The sequence below is a fragment of the Somniosus microcephalus genome, chromosome 13 (genome assembly GCF_052327205.1).
Source record: "Somniosus microcephalus isolate GS21.2 chromosome 13, FLI_Smic_1.0, whole genome shotgun sequence".
In the NCBI taxonomy this organism is placed as follows: Eukaryota; Metazoa; Chordata; class Chondrichthyes; order Squaliformes; family Somniosidae; genus Somniosus; species Somniosus microcephalus.
Window position 1 is genome coordinate 33,781,328 of NC_140999.1, and position 17,494 is coordinate 33,798,821.

At 40.7% G+C, this 17,494-nt stretch overlaps 1 protein-coding gene across 1 annotated transcript in view; it reads left to right on the forward strand.

The window, feature by feature from the left end:
• Positions 1 to 17,494, forward strand: part of LOC147108199 (mucin-16-like) — a 259,597-nt gene that overhangs the window by 61,424 nt on the left and 180,679 nt on the right. Inside the window, exons 9-13 of the mRNA XM_086005995.1 lie at positions 5,491 to 5,661; positions 10,206 to 10,367; positions 10,493 to 10,496; positions 12,461 to 12,589; positions 16,604 to 16,732. Of these exons, the coding sequence (XP_085862121.1) occupies positions 5,491 to 5,661; positions 10,206 to 10,367; positions 10,493 to 10,496; positions 12,461 to 12,589; positions 16,604 to 16,732 (595 nt within the window). The remainder of the gene's footprint in view (positions 1 to 5,490; positions 5,662 to 10,205; positions 10,368 to 10,492; positions 10,497 to 12,460; positions 12,590 to 16,603; positions 16,733 to 17,494) is intronic.

Sequence of the window (17,494 nt, forward strand, 5' to 3'; positions counted from 1 at the left end):
CTGTAGAGGCTTCCATCTTGACTGCTGCCTTGTGGGTAGCCTAGTGCCTCATGTGTAATGTAGTCTTAAACACATACAGCTGGGTAGTGTAGTCTTATACATACAGCTATATACAGCTCTACATAGCTCTATGGCTCCACCTAGTGTCCACTATAGAATGACATGTTATTGATCATTACATCCCCCTTTCTTTGAGGTTTGACAAAATCAATATCAATCAACTTTCAAGAAAACAATAAAGATAATATCAGTAACACTTTTGTTAGTGCTCTATAAACATAAACATTTTCAAAACAGTCAACACATTTTCAAAGCTTTACATTGTACTCAAAGATTAAGTCTATCAGGCTTTTTTACTTCACGTGTGGATCTTCTCAACACGGGTAAGTCTGATGTGTCTTCATGAGATTGTTCTGGTGGTGACTGCCAAGATGCAGTTGCGGCATTGTCATCAATCTGCTCTTGTATAGATCGAGGTCTCCTTGCGATCTTTGCTTGGAGAGGGTTTCAGTGTTTCCGTCACTCTTCATGCCATAACTCTCAATGTAGTCAATGCACTCTTGAAAAACTGCTGGCAGCTGGATCCCATCATACAGCATAGTCCTCTCAGCAGCCTCGGCTAATGGAACACCAAAGATTGGCCTGAGGGAAGAAGGAGTATCCACCGGAACTGCTTCCTGCTCTGGTGCAGGCTTCTTCTTTTTCTTTTTCTCTTTCCACTGCTTAACAACATCTGCTGCGGTTATATCTTTGGACTTTTATTCCTTGTGTTTTTCCTCTTTGTGCTTTTCTTTGACCTTAAAGTCTTTTTCTTTCTTCTTGGAGAAACTAGGCTTTTTGAAGACATGGATACCTTTTGGCCTTTTCATCCTTGATGGGCTCTCTGCTTCATCACCTTAGTCATCTGGCTTGCTTATGGCACAGTTTATATGGTAGACTCTCTTGACCAGTTCTAAGTCTTCACAAGCTTTGTCACCTAGTATCGAATCAAGTCTTTCAGCCACAACAGAAAACATGAAATGATGCATTTTGTCTTTGACTGTCACTTTGAGTCTGCATACACCTAAGCTATCTATTTTCTGTCCATTATAGTCCTTCAGTAGTACTGACTTTTTCTGTATGTTGGGCTTTTCTTTCATATTGTTAATGTCACTCATACCGATTAAGTTTGTTTTTGCCCCAGTGTCCAGTTTCAATGTAACTAATGCTTCATTTATCTGCAGTGGGATCATCCATTTGTCCACTTTTACTGCATTGACTTTATGTTCAGCATTGTCCATTTCTGAGGGCTGCACATTTTCTGTATCTTTTTTGATATCGTCACATGACACCATTCCTACAAAAAATGTCTCATTAAATCAGTGTCCTCAATCACATTAACTTGTTGCCCTTTCGTTGTTTTTACTTTTGAAAAGCATTGTTTGGCAAAGTGATTCTTTCCATTACACTTTGTGCACATTTTTCCAAATGCTGGGCATTGTCTTAACTGGTGTTTGTAACCACAGCGTTTACAATTAAAAATTTCATCCTCCGATTGCTTTTCATTTCTGTTCTGCCCACGTTTCTTCCCCTTGTAGGACACAGCACCGACAGCAGCATTATCACTCATTACAATCGCATCATTATTGATTTCACTGAAAGGCTTCGCGTGCTTTTGAGCTAGCTCGCTGGCTTGGCATATTTTCACCGCATTTTCCAAATTTCGTTTGGTTTCTCTCAACAGACGTTCCCTGACTTTTTTCTCATGAATACCAAACACAATCTGGTCACGAATCATGGATGCTTTGAGCTCAGAGAAATTACATGTCTGTGCTTTCAGTTTCAGATCAGTTATAAAGCTATCAAAAGTCTAATTTTGCTGCTGTGTCCAAGAACAGAAGATGTATCTTTCATAGGTCTCATTCTTTTTGGAAGAGCAATGTGCATCAATTTTTTTTAGCACATCTTCTAATTTTCCTCTGTTCTCCTCTGGATTAAATACAAATGTATTAAATACCTCTATCGCCTGTGGGCCTGCAACCGTAAGCAGCAACGCTATCTTCCTTGCATCTGGCTTCGTACCGAATCCGATGGCTGCAATGTAGAGTTCGAATTGTTGTTTAAAAGTCTGCCAATTGTAGTCGATTTTTCCTGTGAGTTTCAAACGCTTTGGTGGCTTCAAATTCTCCATGTCGCTTTTCACAATTTTCAGTAGATCTTCACCATCCTGGTACCATCTTATGTTCATTAATAAATAGACATTCTTATTATGAACACAGCTAGCTTTTGCTAGACACTTTTATTGAGCACATGTGGACTAGGTACAGTATCTGTAGAGGCTTCCATCTTGACTGCTGCCTTGTGGGTAGCCTAGTGCCTCATGGGTAATGTAGTCTTAAACACATAAAGCTGGGTAGTGTAGTCTTATACATACAGCTATATACAGCTCTACACAGCTCTACGGCTCCACCTAGTGTCCACTATAGAATGACATGTTATTGATCATTACAATATCTACAACAGAAACATCGACTGCAAGTACACAGACCTCCACTGCAGCACCGAGCTCTACATCAGTTCCCACCTCAATATCTACTATAGCGCCAACATCTACAGGGAGTTCTATTGAAGCATCGACAACTGAATCAACGACAATCACCACTCCACTCACTTCAACAAGTGGTGAGTATACTCGTCCACTTGTATCAGCTGTTCCATTGGATTCCTTTCAATCTACTGCAAGATTAGAATAAACATCATGAAAAAGTAACGAAATATTGCAATGCTATTTTGCGATCTACAATTATGCAGGGGAGAAAAAAGTGCGAATGACATTTGGTGCTGTACTGCTGCTGCAACATGGCTATGATATGTTACTGAATAAATTGCATTATCTTTGAGATTGAAGAAAACAGGGCAGTTTGATTCTAATGAAGAAATCTTTGTATGTTGTTCCAAGCTTTCTGTTTATCTCAATAACTACATCACCTATTTTAATATCTACAACAGAAACATCGATTGTAAGTACAGAGACCTCCACTACAGCACCGAGCTCTGCATCAGCTCATGCCTCATCCACTGCAATAGCACCAACATCTACAGGGAGTTCTACTGAAGCATCGACAACTGAATCAACAACAATCACCACCCCACTCACTTCAACAAGTGGTGAGTATACTAGTCCACTTTTAGCAGCTCTTTCATTCTGATTCCTTTCAATCTACTGCTAGTTTTGAAACACAAAATGAGAACGTAACAATATATTGCAGTGGTATTTTGTGAACTACAATTATGCAGGCGAGAATCATGTGCAAATGACACTCGGTGCTTTCCTGTTGTTACAACATGGCCATGTTATGTTACTGAGTAACTTGCACTCAAGGTGTGATTTAACAAAATATAGCACAGTGTGTTTTATGCACAAACCTTTGCATGTTGTTCCATGTTTACCTCAGTAACTACATCACCTATTTTAATATCTACAGCAGAAACATTGACTGCAAGTACACCGACATCCACTGCAGCACCAAGCTCTACATCAGTCCCCGCCTCAACATCTACTATAGCACCAACATCTACAGGGAGTTCTACTGAAGCATCGACAACTGAATCAATGACAATCACCACCCCACTCACTTCAACAAGTGGTGAGTATACCAGTCCACTTATAGCAGCTCTTTCATTCTAATTCCTTTCAATCTACTGCAAGGTTAGAATAAACATAATGAGAAAGTAACTAAATATTGCAGTGGTAGGTTGTCAGCTACAATTATGCAGGGGAGAATCATGTGCAAAATGACACTTGGTGCTGTACTGCTGTTGCAACATGGCTGTGTTATGTTATGTACAATCGCTAACACGGAAGGAGCGCACGTCAAACCTAGCACCACACAATCCCGCCCCTTCAACCACCATCTGCCCCACCTGTGCAAGAGACTGTAGGTCCTGCAATGGACTCATCAGTCACCTGAAAACTCATTTTTAGTGTGGAAGCATGTCATCCTCGGTTCAGAGGGACTGCCTAAGAAGAGAAAAAGATGTTATGTTACTGAGTAATTGGCATTCAATGCGATTTCTAACAAAATATAGCAGTGCATCTTTCATGCACAAACCTTTCAATGTTGTTCCATGATTACCTTAGTAACTACATCACCTATTTTAATATCTACAGCAGAAACATCGACTGCAAGTCGACAGAGCTCCACCGCAGCACCGAGCTCTACATCAGCTCCCACCTCATCCACTACAGTAGCACCAACATCTACAGGGAGTTCTACTGAAGCATCAACAACTGAAACAACGACAATCACTATCCCACTCACTTCAACAACTGGTGAGTATACTAGTCCACTTTTGGCAGCTCCTTCCTTCTGATTCCTTTCAATCTCCTGCAAGTTTAGAAACACATAATGAGAAAGTAACAAAACATTGCAATAGTATTTTGTGATCAACAATTAGGCAGGTAGAATCCTGAACAAATCACACACGGTGCTTTACTGCTGTTGCAACATGCCAATGTTATGTTACTGAGTAATTTGCAATATATGACTTTTTACGAAATATAGCAGTGTCTTTACTGCACAAACTTTGTATGCTGTTCCATGTTTTCTGTTTACCTCAGTAACTACATCACCTATTTTAATAACTACAACAGAAACATTGACTGCAAGTACACAGACCTCCACTGCAGCACCGAGCTCTACATCAGTTCCCGCCTCAACATCTACTATAGCACCAACATCTACAGGGACTTCTACTGAAGCATCGACAACTGAATCAATGACAATCACCAGCCCACTCACTTCAACAAGTGGTGAGTATACTCGTCCACTTGTATCAGCTGTTCCATTCGATTCCTTTCAATCTCCTGCAAGATTAGAATAAACATCATGAAAAAGTAACTAAATATTGCAATAGTATTTAGTGATCTACAATTATGCAGGGGAGAAAAAAGTGCAAATGATACTTGGTGCTGTCTGCTGTTGCAGCATGGCTATGTTGTTACTGAATAAATTGCATTATCTTTGAGATTGAAGAAAACAGAGCAGTTTGACTCTAATGAACAAATCTTTGTATGTTGTTCCATGCTTTCTGTTTACCTCAATAACTACATTGTGGCGGAGCCACTGAATGACTCTGGGCAACTGTATATAATTCCATTTAACGATGTTCTAACACCAGCCTAAGCCGGTACCATTGTGTTAAACATTATTGTGTTTTGTATATAGTGCTTGTATGTACGGGGCGTGGCCCCTTTAAGGGCACGGGAAATCGCAGGCAAACGCGATGACGTCACGTCGCAAACCACGTGACTGCCCAGGCAGTCCTCGTGGAATCTCCATCTTGTTAAGACATGTTTTCGTGGTTCTCCTGTATCGATCTCAACAAACGGTTCGAACTCGTTTAGTCTTACATTAAAGACCTGTTTGTTTGATCTCCTGAGTCGACCTCAGTTACTAGTTAGGAATTCGACGATTCCTACAACATCACCTATTTTAATATCTACAACAGAAACATCGACTGCAAGTACACAGACCTCCACTGCAGCACCGAGCTCTACATCAGCTCCTGCCTCAACATCTACTATAGCACCAACATCTACAGGGAGTTCTACTGAAGCATCGACAGCTGAATCAACAACAATCACCACCCCACTCACTTCAACAAGTGGTGAGTATACTAGTCCACTTGTATCACCTCTTATATTCTGATTCCTTTCAATCTACTGCAAGTTTAGAAACACATAATGAGAATCTAACAATATATTGCAATGGTATTTTGTGAACTACAATTAGGCAGGGGAGAGTCATGTGCAAATGACACTCGGTGCTATACAGCTGTTACAACATGGCCATGTTATGTTATGAGTAATTTGCATTCAATGTGAGTTTTAACAAAATATAGCAGTGTGTCTTTCATGCACAAAACTTTCTCTGTTGTTCCATGTTTACCTCAGTAACTACGTCACCTATTTTAATATCTCTTATGTTCATTAATAAATAGACATTCTTATTATGAACACAGCTAGCTTTTGCTAGACACTTTTATTGAGCACATGTGGACTAGGTACAGTATCTGTAGAGGCTTCCATCTTGACTGCTGCCTTGTGGGTAGCCTAGTGCCTCATGGGTAATGTAGTTTTAAACACATACAGCTGGGTAGTGTAGTCTTATACATACAGCTATATACAGCTCTACACAGCTCTACGGCTCCACCTAGTGTCCACTATAGAATGACATGTTATTGATCATTACATCCCCCTTTCTTTGAGGTTTAACAAAATCAATATCAATCAACTTTCAAGAAAACAATAAAGATAATATCAGTAACACTTTTGTTAGTGCTCTATAAACATAAACATTTTCAAAACAGTCAACACATTTTCAAAGCGTTGCATTGTACTCAAAGATTAAGTCTATCAGGCTTTTTTACTTCACGTGTGGATCTTCTCAACACGGGTAAGTCTGATGTGTCTTCATGAGATTGTTCTGGTGGTGACTGCCAAGATGCAGTTGCGGCATTGTCATCAATCTGCTCTTGTATAGATCGAGGTCTCCTTGCGATCTTTGCTTGGAGAGGGTTTCAGTGTTTCCGTCACTCTTCATGCCATAACTCTCAATGTAATCAATGCACTCTCGAAAAACTGCTGGCAGCTGGATCCCATCATACAGCATAGTCCTCTCAGCAGCCTTGTCAAATGGAACACCAAAGATTGGCCTGAGGGAAGAAGGAGTATCCACCGGAACTGCTTCCTGCTCTGGTGCAGGCTTCTTCTTTTTCTTTTTCTCTTTCCACTGCTTAACAACATCTGCTGCGGTTATATCTTTGGACTTTTATTCCTTGTGTTTTTCCTCTTTGTGCTTTTCTTTGACCTTAAAGTCTTTTTCTTTCTTCTTGGAGAAACTAGGCTTTTTGAAGACATGGATACCCTTTGGCCTTTTCATCCTTGATGGGCTCTCTGCTTCATCACCTTAGTCATCTGGTCTGCTTATGGCACAGTTTATACGGTAGACTCTCTTGACCAGTTCTAAGTCTTCACAAGCTTTGTCACCTAGTATCGAATCAAGTCTTTCAGCCACAACAGAAAACATGAGATGATGCACTTTGTCTTTGACTGTCACTTTGAGTCTGCATACACCTAAGCTATCTATTTTCTGTCCATTATAGTCCTTCAGTAGTACTGACTTTTTCTGTATTTTGGGCTTTTCTTTCATATTGTTAATGTCACTCATACTGATTAAGTTTGCTTTTGCCCCAGTGTCCAGTTTCAATGTAACTAATGCTTCATTTATCTGCAGTGGGATCATCCATTTGTCCACTTTTACTGCATTGACTTTATGTTCAGCATTGTCCATTTCTGAGGGCTGCACATTTTCTGTATCTTTTTTGATATCGTCACATGACACCATTCCTACAAAAAATGTCTCATTAAATCAGTGTCCTCAATCACATTAACTTGTTGCCCTTTCGTTGTTTTTACTTTTGAAAAGCATTGTTTGGCAAAGTGATTCTTTCCATTACACTTTGTGCACATTTTTCCAAACGCTGGGCATTGTCTTAACTGGTGTTTGTAACCACAGCGTTTACAATTAAAAATTTCATCCTCCGATTGCTTTTCATTTCTGTTATGCCCACGTTTCTTCCCCTTGTAGGACACAGCACCGACAGCAGCATTATCACTCATTACAATCGCATCATTATTGATTTCACTGAAAGGCTTCGCGTGCTTTCGAGCTAGCTCGCTGGCTTGGCATATTTTCACCGCATTTTCCAAATTTCGTTTGGTTTCTCTCAACAGACGTTCCCTGACCTTTTTTTATCATGAATACCAAACACAATCTGGTCACGAATCATGGATGCTTTGAGCTCAGAGAAATTACATGTCTGTGCTTTCAGTTTCAGATCAGTTATAAAGCTATCAAAGGTCTCATTTTGCTGCTGTGTCCAAGAACAGAAGATGTATCTTTCATAGGTCTCATTCTTTTTGGGAGAGCAATGTGCATCAAATTTTTTTAGGACATCTCCTAATTTTCCTCTGTTCTCCTCTGGATTAAATACAAATGTATTAAATACCTCTATCGCCTGTGGGCCTGCAACCGTAAGCAGCAACGCTATCTTCCTTGCGTCTGGCTTCGTACCGAATCCGATGGCTGCAATGTAGAGTTCGAATTGTTGTTTAAAAGTCTGCCAATTGTAGTCGAATTTTCCTGTGAGCTTCAAACGCTTTGGTGGCTTCAAATTCTCCATGTCGCTTTTCACAATTTTCAGTAGATCTTCACCATCCTGGTACCATCTTATGTTAATTAATAAATAGACATTCTTATTATGAACACAGCTAGCTTTTGCTAGACACTTTTATTGAGCACATGTGGACTAGGTACAGTATCTGTAGAGGCTTCCATCTTGACTGCTGCCTTGTGGGTAGCCTAGTGCCTCATGGGTAATGTAGTCTTAAACACATACAGCTGGGTAGTGTAGTCTTATACATACAGCTATATACAGCTCTACACAGCTCTACGGCTCCACCTAGTGTCCACTATAGAATGACATGTTATTGATCATTACAATATCTACAACAGAAACATCGACTGCAAGTACACAGACCTCCACTGCAGCACCGAGCTCTACATCAGTTCCCACCTCAATATCTACTATAGCGCCAACATCTACAGGGAGTTCTACTGAAGCATCGACAACTGAATCAACGACAATCACCACTCCACTCACTTCAACAAGTGGTGAGTATACTCATCCACTTGTATCAGCTGTTCCATTGGATTCCTTTCAATCTACTGCAAGATTAGAATAAACATCATGAAAAAGTAACGAAATATTGCAATGCTATTTTGCGATCTACAATTATGCAGGGGAGAAAAAAGTGCGAATGACATTTGGTGCTGTACTGCTGCTGCAACATGGCTATGATATGTTACTGAATAAATTGCATTATCTTTGAGATTGAAGAAAACAGGGCAGTTTGACTCTAATGAAGAAATCTTTGTATGTTGTTCCAAGCTTTCTGTTTATCTCAATAACTACATCACCTATTTTAATATCTACAACAGAAACATCGATTGTAAGTACAGAGACCTCCACTATAGCACCGAGCTCTGCATCAGCTCATGCCTCATCCACTGCAATAGCGCCAACATCTACAGGGAGTTCTACTGAAGCATCAACAACTGAATCAACGACAATCACCACCCCACTCACTTCAACAAGTGGTGAGTATACTAGTCCACTTTTAGCAGCTCTTTCATTCTGATTCCTTTCAATCTACTGCAAGTTTTGAAACACAAAATGAGAACGTAACAATATATTGCAGTGGTATTTTGTGAACTACAATTATGCAGGGGAGAATCATGTGCAAATGACACTCGGTGCTTTCCTGTTGTTACAACATGGCCATGTTTTGTTACTGAGTAATTTGCATTCAAGGTGTGATTTAACAAAATATAGCACAGTGTGTTTCATGCACAAACCTTTGTATGTTGTTCCATGTTTACCTCAGTAACTACATCACCTATTTTAATATCTACAGCAGAAACATTGACTGCAAGTACACCGACTTCCACTGCAGCACCAAGCTCTACACCAGTTCCCGCCTCAACATCTACTATAGCACCAACATCTACAGGGAGTTCTACTGAAGCATCGACAACTGAATCAACGACAATCACCACCCAACTCACTTCAACAAGTAGTGAGTATACTGGTCCACTTTTAGCAGCTCTTTCATTCTAATTCCTTTCAATCTACTGCAAGGTTAGAATAAACATAATGAGAAAGTAACTAAATATTGCAGTGGTAGGTTGTCAGCTACAATTATGCAGGGGACAATCATGTGCAAATGACACTTGGTGCTGTACTGCTGTTGCAATATGGCTGTGTTATGTTATGTACAATCGCTAACACGGAAGGAGCGCACGTCAAACCTAGCACCCCACAATCCCGCCCCTTCAACCACCATCTGCCCCACCTGTGCAAGAGTCTGTAGGTCCTGCAATGGACTCATCAGTCACCTGAAAACTCATTTTTAGTGTGGAAGCATGTCATCCTCGGTTCAGAGGGACTGCCTAAGAAGAGAAAAAGATGTTATGTTACTGAGTAATTGGCATTCAATGCGATTTCTAACAAAATAAAGCAGTGCATCTTTCATGCACAAACCTTTCAATGTTGTTCCATGATTACCTTAGTAACTACATCACCTATTTTAATATCTACAGCAGAAACATCGACTGCAAGTACACAGACCTCCACCGCAGCACCGAGCTCTACATCAGCTCCCACCTCATCCACTACAGTAGCACCAACATCTACAGGGAGTTCTACTGAAGCATCAACAACTGAAACAACGACAATCACTATCCCACTCACTTCAACAACTGGTGAGTATACTAGTCCACTTTTGGCAGCTCCTTCCTTCTGATTCCTTTCAATCTCCTGCAAGTTTAGAAACACATAATGAGAAAGTAACAAAACATTGCAATAGTATTTTGTGATTAACAATTAGGCAGGTAGAATCCTGAACAAATCACACACGGTGCTTTACTGCTGTTGCAACATGCCAATGTTATGTTACTGAGTAATTTGCAATATATGACTTTTTACGAAATATAGCAGTGTCTTTACTGCACAAACCTTTGTATGCTGTTCCATGTTTTCTGTTTACCTCAGTAACTACATCACCTATTTTAATAACTACAACAGAAACATTGTCTGCAAGTACACAGACCTCCACTGCAGCACCGAGCTCTACATCAGTTCCCGCCTCAACATCTACTATAGCACCAACATCTACAGGGACTTCTACTGAAGCATCGACAACTGAATCAATGACAATCGCCACCCCACTCACTTCAACAAGTGGTGAGTATACTCGTCCACTTGTATCAGCTGTTCCATTCGATTCCTTTCAATCTCCTGCAAGATTAGAATAAACATCATGAAAAAGTAACTAAATATTGCAATAGTATTTAGTGATCTACAATTATGCAGGGGAGAAAAAAGTGCAAATGACACTTGGTGCTGTCTGCTGTTGCAGCATGGCTATGTTGTTATTGAATAAATTGCATTATCTTTGAGATTGAAGAAAACAGAGCAGTTTGACTCTAATGAACAAATCTTTGTATGTTGTTCCATGCTTTCTGTTTACCTCAATAACTACATTGTGGCGGAGCCACTGAATGACTCTGGGCAACTGTATATAATTCCATTTAACGATGTTCTAACACCAGCCTAAGCCGGTACCATTGTGTTAAACATTACCGCGTTTTGTATATAGTACGGGGCGTGGCCCCTTTAAGGGCACGGGAAATCGCAGGCAAACGCGATGACGTCACGTTGCAAACCACGTGACTGCCCAGGCAGTCCTCGTGGAATCTCCATCTTGTTAAGACATGTTTTCGTGGTTCTCCTGTATCGATCTCAACAAATGGTTCGAACTCGTTTAGTCTTACATTAAAGACCTGTTTGTTTGATCTCCTGAGTCGACCTCAGTTATTAGTTAGGAATTCGACGATTCCTACAACATCACCTATTTTAATATCTACAACAGAAACATCGACTGCAAGTACACAGACCTCCACTGCAGCACCGAGCTCTACATCAGCTCCTGCCTCAACATCTACTATAGCACCAACATCTACAGGGAGTTCTACTGAAGCATCGACAGCTGAATCAACAACAATCACCACCCCACTCACTTCAACAAGTGGTGAGTATACTAGTCCACTTGTATCACCTCTTATATTCTGATTCCTTTCAATCTACTGCAAGTTTAGAAACACATAATGAGAATCTAACAATATATTGCAATGGTATTTTGTGAACTACAATTAGGCAGGGGAGAGTCATGTGCAAATGACACTCGGTGCTATACAGCTGTTACAACATGGCCATGTTATGTTATGAGTAATTTGCATTCAATGTGACTTTTAACAAAATATAGCAGTGTGTCTTCCATGCACAAACCTTTCTATGTTGTTCCATGCTTACCTCAGTAACTATATCGCCTATTTTAATATCTACAGCAGAAACATCGACTGCAAGTACACAGACCTCCACTGCAGCACCGAGCTCTGCATCAGTCCCCGCCTCAACATCTACTATAGCACCAACATCTACAGGGAGTTCTACTGAAGCATCGACAACTGAATCAAAGACAATCACCACCCCACTCACTTCAACAAGTGGTGAGTATACTAGTCCACTTTTAGCAGCTCTTTCATTCTGATTCCTTTCAATCTACTGCAAGTTTTGAAACACAAAATGAGAACGTAACAATATATTGCAGTGGTATTTTGTGAACTACAATTATGCAGGGGAGAATCATGTGCAAATGACACTCGGTGCTTTCCTGTTGTTACAACATGGCCATGTTTTGTTACTGAGTAATTTGCATTCAAGGTGTGATTTAACAAAATATAGCACAGTGTGTTTCATGCACAAACCTTTGTATGTTGTTCCATGTTTACCTCAGTAACTACATCACCTATTTTAATATCTACAGCAGAAACATTGACTGCAAGTACACCGACTTCCACTGCAGCACCAAGCTCTACACCAGTTCCCGCCTCAACATCTACTATAGCACCAACATCTACAGGGAGTTCTACTGAAGCATCGACAACTGAATCAACGACAATCACCACCCAACTCACTTCAACAAGTAGTGAGTATACTGGTCCACTTTTAGCAGCTCTTTCATTCTAATTCCTTTCAATCTACTGCAAGGTTAGAATAAACATAATGAGAAAGTAACTAAATATTGCAGTGGTAGGTTGTCAGCTACAATTATGCAGGGGACAATCATGTGCAAATGACACTTGGTGCTGTACTGCTGTTGCAATATGGCTGTGTTATGTTATGTACAATCGCTAACACGGAAGGAGCGCACGTCAAACCTAGCACCCCACAATCCCGCCCCTTCAACCACCATCTGCCCCACCTGTGCAAGAGTCTGTAGGTCCTGCAATGGACTCATCAGTCACCTGAAAACTCATTTTTAGTGTGGAAGCATGTCATCCTCGGTTCAGAGGGACTGCCTAAGAAGAGAAAAAGATGTTATGTTACTGAGTAATTGGCATTCAATGCGATTTCTAACAAAATAAAGCAGTGCATCTTTCATGCACAAACCTTTCAATGTTGTTCCATGATTACCTTAGTAACTACATCACCTATTTTAATATCTACAGCAGAAACATCGACTGCAAGTACACAGACCTCCACCGCAGCACCGAGCTCTACATCAGCTCCCACCTCATCCACTACAGTAGCACCAACATCTACAGGGAGTTCTACTGAAGCATCAACAACTGAAACAACGACAATCACTATCCCACTCACTTCAACAACTGGTGAGTATACTAGTCCACTTTTGGCAGCTCCTTCCTTCTGATTCCTTTCAATCTCCTGCAAGTTTAGAAACACATAATGAGAAAGTAACAAAACATTGCAATAGTATTTTGTGATTAACAATTAGGCAGGTAGAATCCTGAACAAATCACACACGGTGCTTTACTGCTGTTGCAACATGCCAATGTTATGTTACTGAGTAATTTGCAATATATGACTTTTTACGAAATATAGCAGTGTCTTTACTGCACAAACCTTTGTATGCTGTTCCATGTTTTCTGTTTACCTCAGTAACTACATCACCTATTTTAATAACTACAACAGAAACATTGTCTGCAAGTACACAGACCTCCACTGCAGCACCGAGCTCTACATCAGTTCCCGCCTCAACATCTACTATAGCACCAACATCTACAGGGACTTCTACTGAAGCATCGACAACTGAATCAATGACAATCGCCACCCCACTCACTTCAACAAGTGGTGAGTATACTCGTCCACTTGTATCAGCTGTTCCATTCGATTCCTTTCAATCTCCTGCAAGATTAGAATAAACATCATGAAAAAGTAACTAAATATTGCAATAGTATTTAGTGATCTACAATTATGCAGGGGAGAAAAAAGTGCAAATGACACTTGGTGCTGTCTGCTGTTGCAGCATGGCTATGTTGTTATTGAATAAATTGCATTATCTTTGAGATTGAAGAAAACAGAGCAGTTTGACTCTAATGAACAAATCTTTGTATGTTGTTCCATGCTTTCTGTTTACCTCAATAACTACATTGTGGCGGAGCCACTGAATGACTCTGGGCAACTGTATATAATTCCATTTAACGATGTTCTAACACCAGCCTAAGCCGGTACCATTGTGTTAAACATTACCGCGTTTTGTATATAGTACGGGGCGTGGCCCCTTTAAGGGCACGGGAAATCGCAGGCAAACGCGATGACGTCACGTTGCAAACCACGTGACTGCCCAGGCAGTCCTCGTGGAATCTCCATCTTGTTAAGACATGTTTTCGTGGTTCTCCTGTATCGATCTCAACAAATGGTTCGAACTCGTTTAGTCTTACATTAAAGACCTGTTTGTTTGATCTCCTGAGTCGATCTCAGTTATTAGTTAGGAATTCGACGATTCCTACAACATCACCTATTTTAATATCTACAACAGAAACATCGACTGCAAGTACACAGACCTCCACTGCAGCACCGAGCTCTACATCAGCTCCTGCCTCAACATCTACTATAGCACCAACATCTACAGGGAGTTCTACTGAAGCATCGACAGCTGAATCAACAACAATCACCACCCCACTCACTTCAACAAGTGGTGAGTATACTAGTCCACTTGTATCACCTCTTATATTCTGATTCCTTTCAATCTACTGCAAGTTTAGAAACACATAATGAGAATCTAACAATATATTGCAATGGTATTTTGTGAACTACAATTAGGCAGGGGAGAGTCATGTGCAAATGACACTCGGTGCTATACAGCTGTTACAACATGGCCATGTTATGTTATGAGTAATTTGCATTCAATGTGACTTTTAACAAAATATAGCAGTGTGTCTTCCATGCACAAACCTTTCTATGTTGTTCCATGCTTACCTCAGTAACTATATCGCCTATTTTAATATCTACAGCAGAAACATCGACTGCAAGTACACAGACCTCCACTGCAGCACCGAGCTCTGCATCAGTCCCCGCCTCAACATCTACTATAGCACCAACATCTACAGGGAGTTCTACTGAAGCATCGACAACTGAATCAAAGACAATCACCACCCCACTCACTTCAACAGGTGGTGAGTATATTAGTCCACTTTTAGCAGCTTTTTCATTCTGATTCCTTTCAATCTACTGCAAGGTTAGAATAAACATAATGAAAAAGTAACTAAGTATTGCAGTGTTATGTTGTCAGCTACAATTATGCAGGGGAAAATCATGTGCAAATGACACTTGGTGCTGCACTGCTGTTGCAACATGGTTGTGTTATGTTATGTACAATCGCAAACACGGAAGGAGCGCATGTCAAACCTAGCGCCCCACATCCCGCCCCTTCAAGCACCATCTGCCCAACCTGTGCAAGAGACTGTAGGTCCTGCAATGGACTCATCAGTCACCTGAAAACTCATTTTAATGTGGAAGCATGTCATCCTCGGTTCAGAGGGACTGCCTAAGAGACAAAGATGTTATGTTACTGAGTAATTGGCATTCAATGCGATTTCTAACAAAATATAGCAGTGCGTCTTTCATGCAAAAACCTTTCTATGTTGTTCCATGCTTACCTCAGTAAATATGTCGCCTATTTTAATATCTACAGCAGAAACATCGACTGCAAGTACACAGACCTCCACTGCAGCACCGAGCTCTACATCAGTCCCCGCCTCAACATCTACTACAGCACCAACATCTACAGGGACTTCTACTGAAGCATCGACAACTGAATCAATGACAATCACCACCCCACTCACTTCAACAAGTGGTGAGTATACTCGTCCACTTGTATCAGCTGTTCCATTCGATTCCTTTCAATCTCCTGCAAGATTAGAATAAACATCATGAAAAAGTAACGAAATATTGCAATGGTATTTAGTGATCTACAATTATGCAGGGGAGAAAAAAGTGCAAATGACACTTGGTGCTGTACTGCTGTTGCAACATGGCTATGTTGTTACTGAATAAATTGCATTATCTTTGAGATTGAAGAAAACAGAGCAGTTTGACTCGAATGAACAAATCTTTTTATGTTGTTCCATGCTTTCTGTTTACCTCAATAACTACATCACCTATTTTAATATCTACAACAGAAACATCGACTGCAAGTACACAAGCCTCCACTGCAGCACCGAGCTCCACATCAGTTCCCGCCTCAACATCTACTACAGCACCAACATCTACAGGTACTTCTACTGAAGCATCGACAACTGAATCAACGACAATCACCACCCCACTCACTTCAACAAGTGGAGAGTACACTCGTCCACTTCTATCAGTTGCTCCATTTTGATTCCTCTCAATCTCCTGCAAGTTTAGAAACACATAATGAGAAAGTAACAAAATATTGCAATGTTATTTTGTGATCAACAATTAGGCAGGGTAGAATCCTGAACACATCACACACGGTGCTTTACTGCTGTTGCAACATGCCTACGTTATGTAACTGAGTAATTTGCATTATACCGTTGACATTTAACGAAATATAGCAGAGTGTCTTTACTGCACAAACCTTTGTATGATGTTCCATGTTTTCTGTTTACCTCAGCAAGTACATCAACTATTTTAATAATTACAAAAGAAACATCGACTGCAAGTACACAGAGCTCCACTGCAGCACCGAGCTCTACATCAGTCCCCGCCTCAACATCTACTACAGCAGCAACATCTACAGGGAGTTCTACTGAAGCATCGACAACTGAATCAATGACAATCACCACCCCACTCACTTCAACAAGTGGTGAGTATACCAGTCCACTTTTAGCAGCTCTTTCATTCTGATTCCTTTCAATCTACTGCAAGGTTAGAATAAACATAATGAAAAAGTAACTAAATATTGCAGTGGTATGTTGTCAGCTACAATTATACAGGGGAGAATCAGGTGCAAATGACACTTGGTGCTGTACTGCTGTTGCAACATGGCTGTGTTATGTTATGGACAAGCGCAAACACGGAAGGAGCGCACGTCAAACCTAGCACCCCACCCTCCCGCCCCTTCAGCCACCATCTGCCCCACCTGTGATAGAGACTGTAGGTCCTGCATTGGACTCATCAGTCACCTGAAAACTCATTTTTAGGGTGGAAGCATGTTATCCTCAGTTTTGAGGGACTGCCTAAGAAGAGAAAAAGATGTTATGTTACTGAGTAATTGGCATTCAATGCGATTTCGAACAAAATATAGCAGTGCGTCTTTCATGCACAAACCTTTCTATATTGTTCCATGATAACCTTAGTAACTACATCACCTATTTTAATATCAACAGCAGAAACATCGACTGCAAGTACACAGACCTCCACTGCAGCACCGAGCTCTACATCAGTCCCCGCCTCAACATCTACTATAGCACCAACATCTACAGGGACTTCTACTGAAGCATCGACAACTGAATCAATGACAATCACCACCCCACTCACTTCAACAAGTGGTGAGTATACTCGT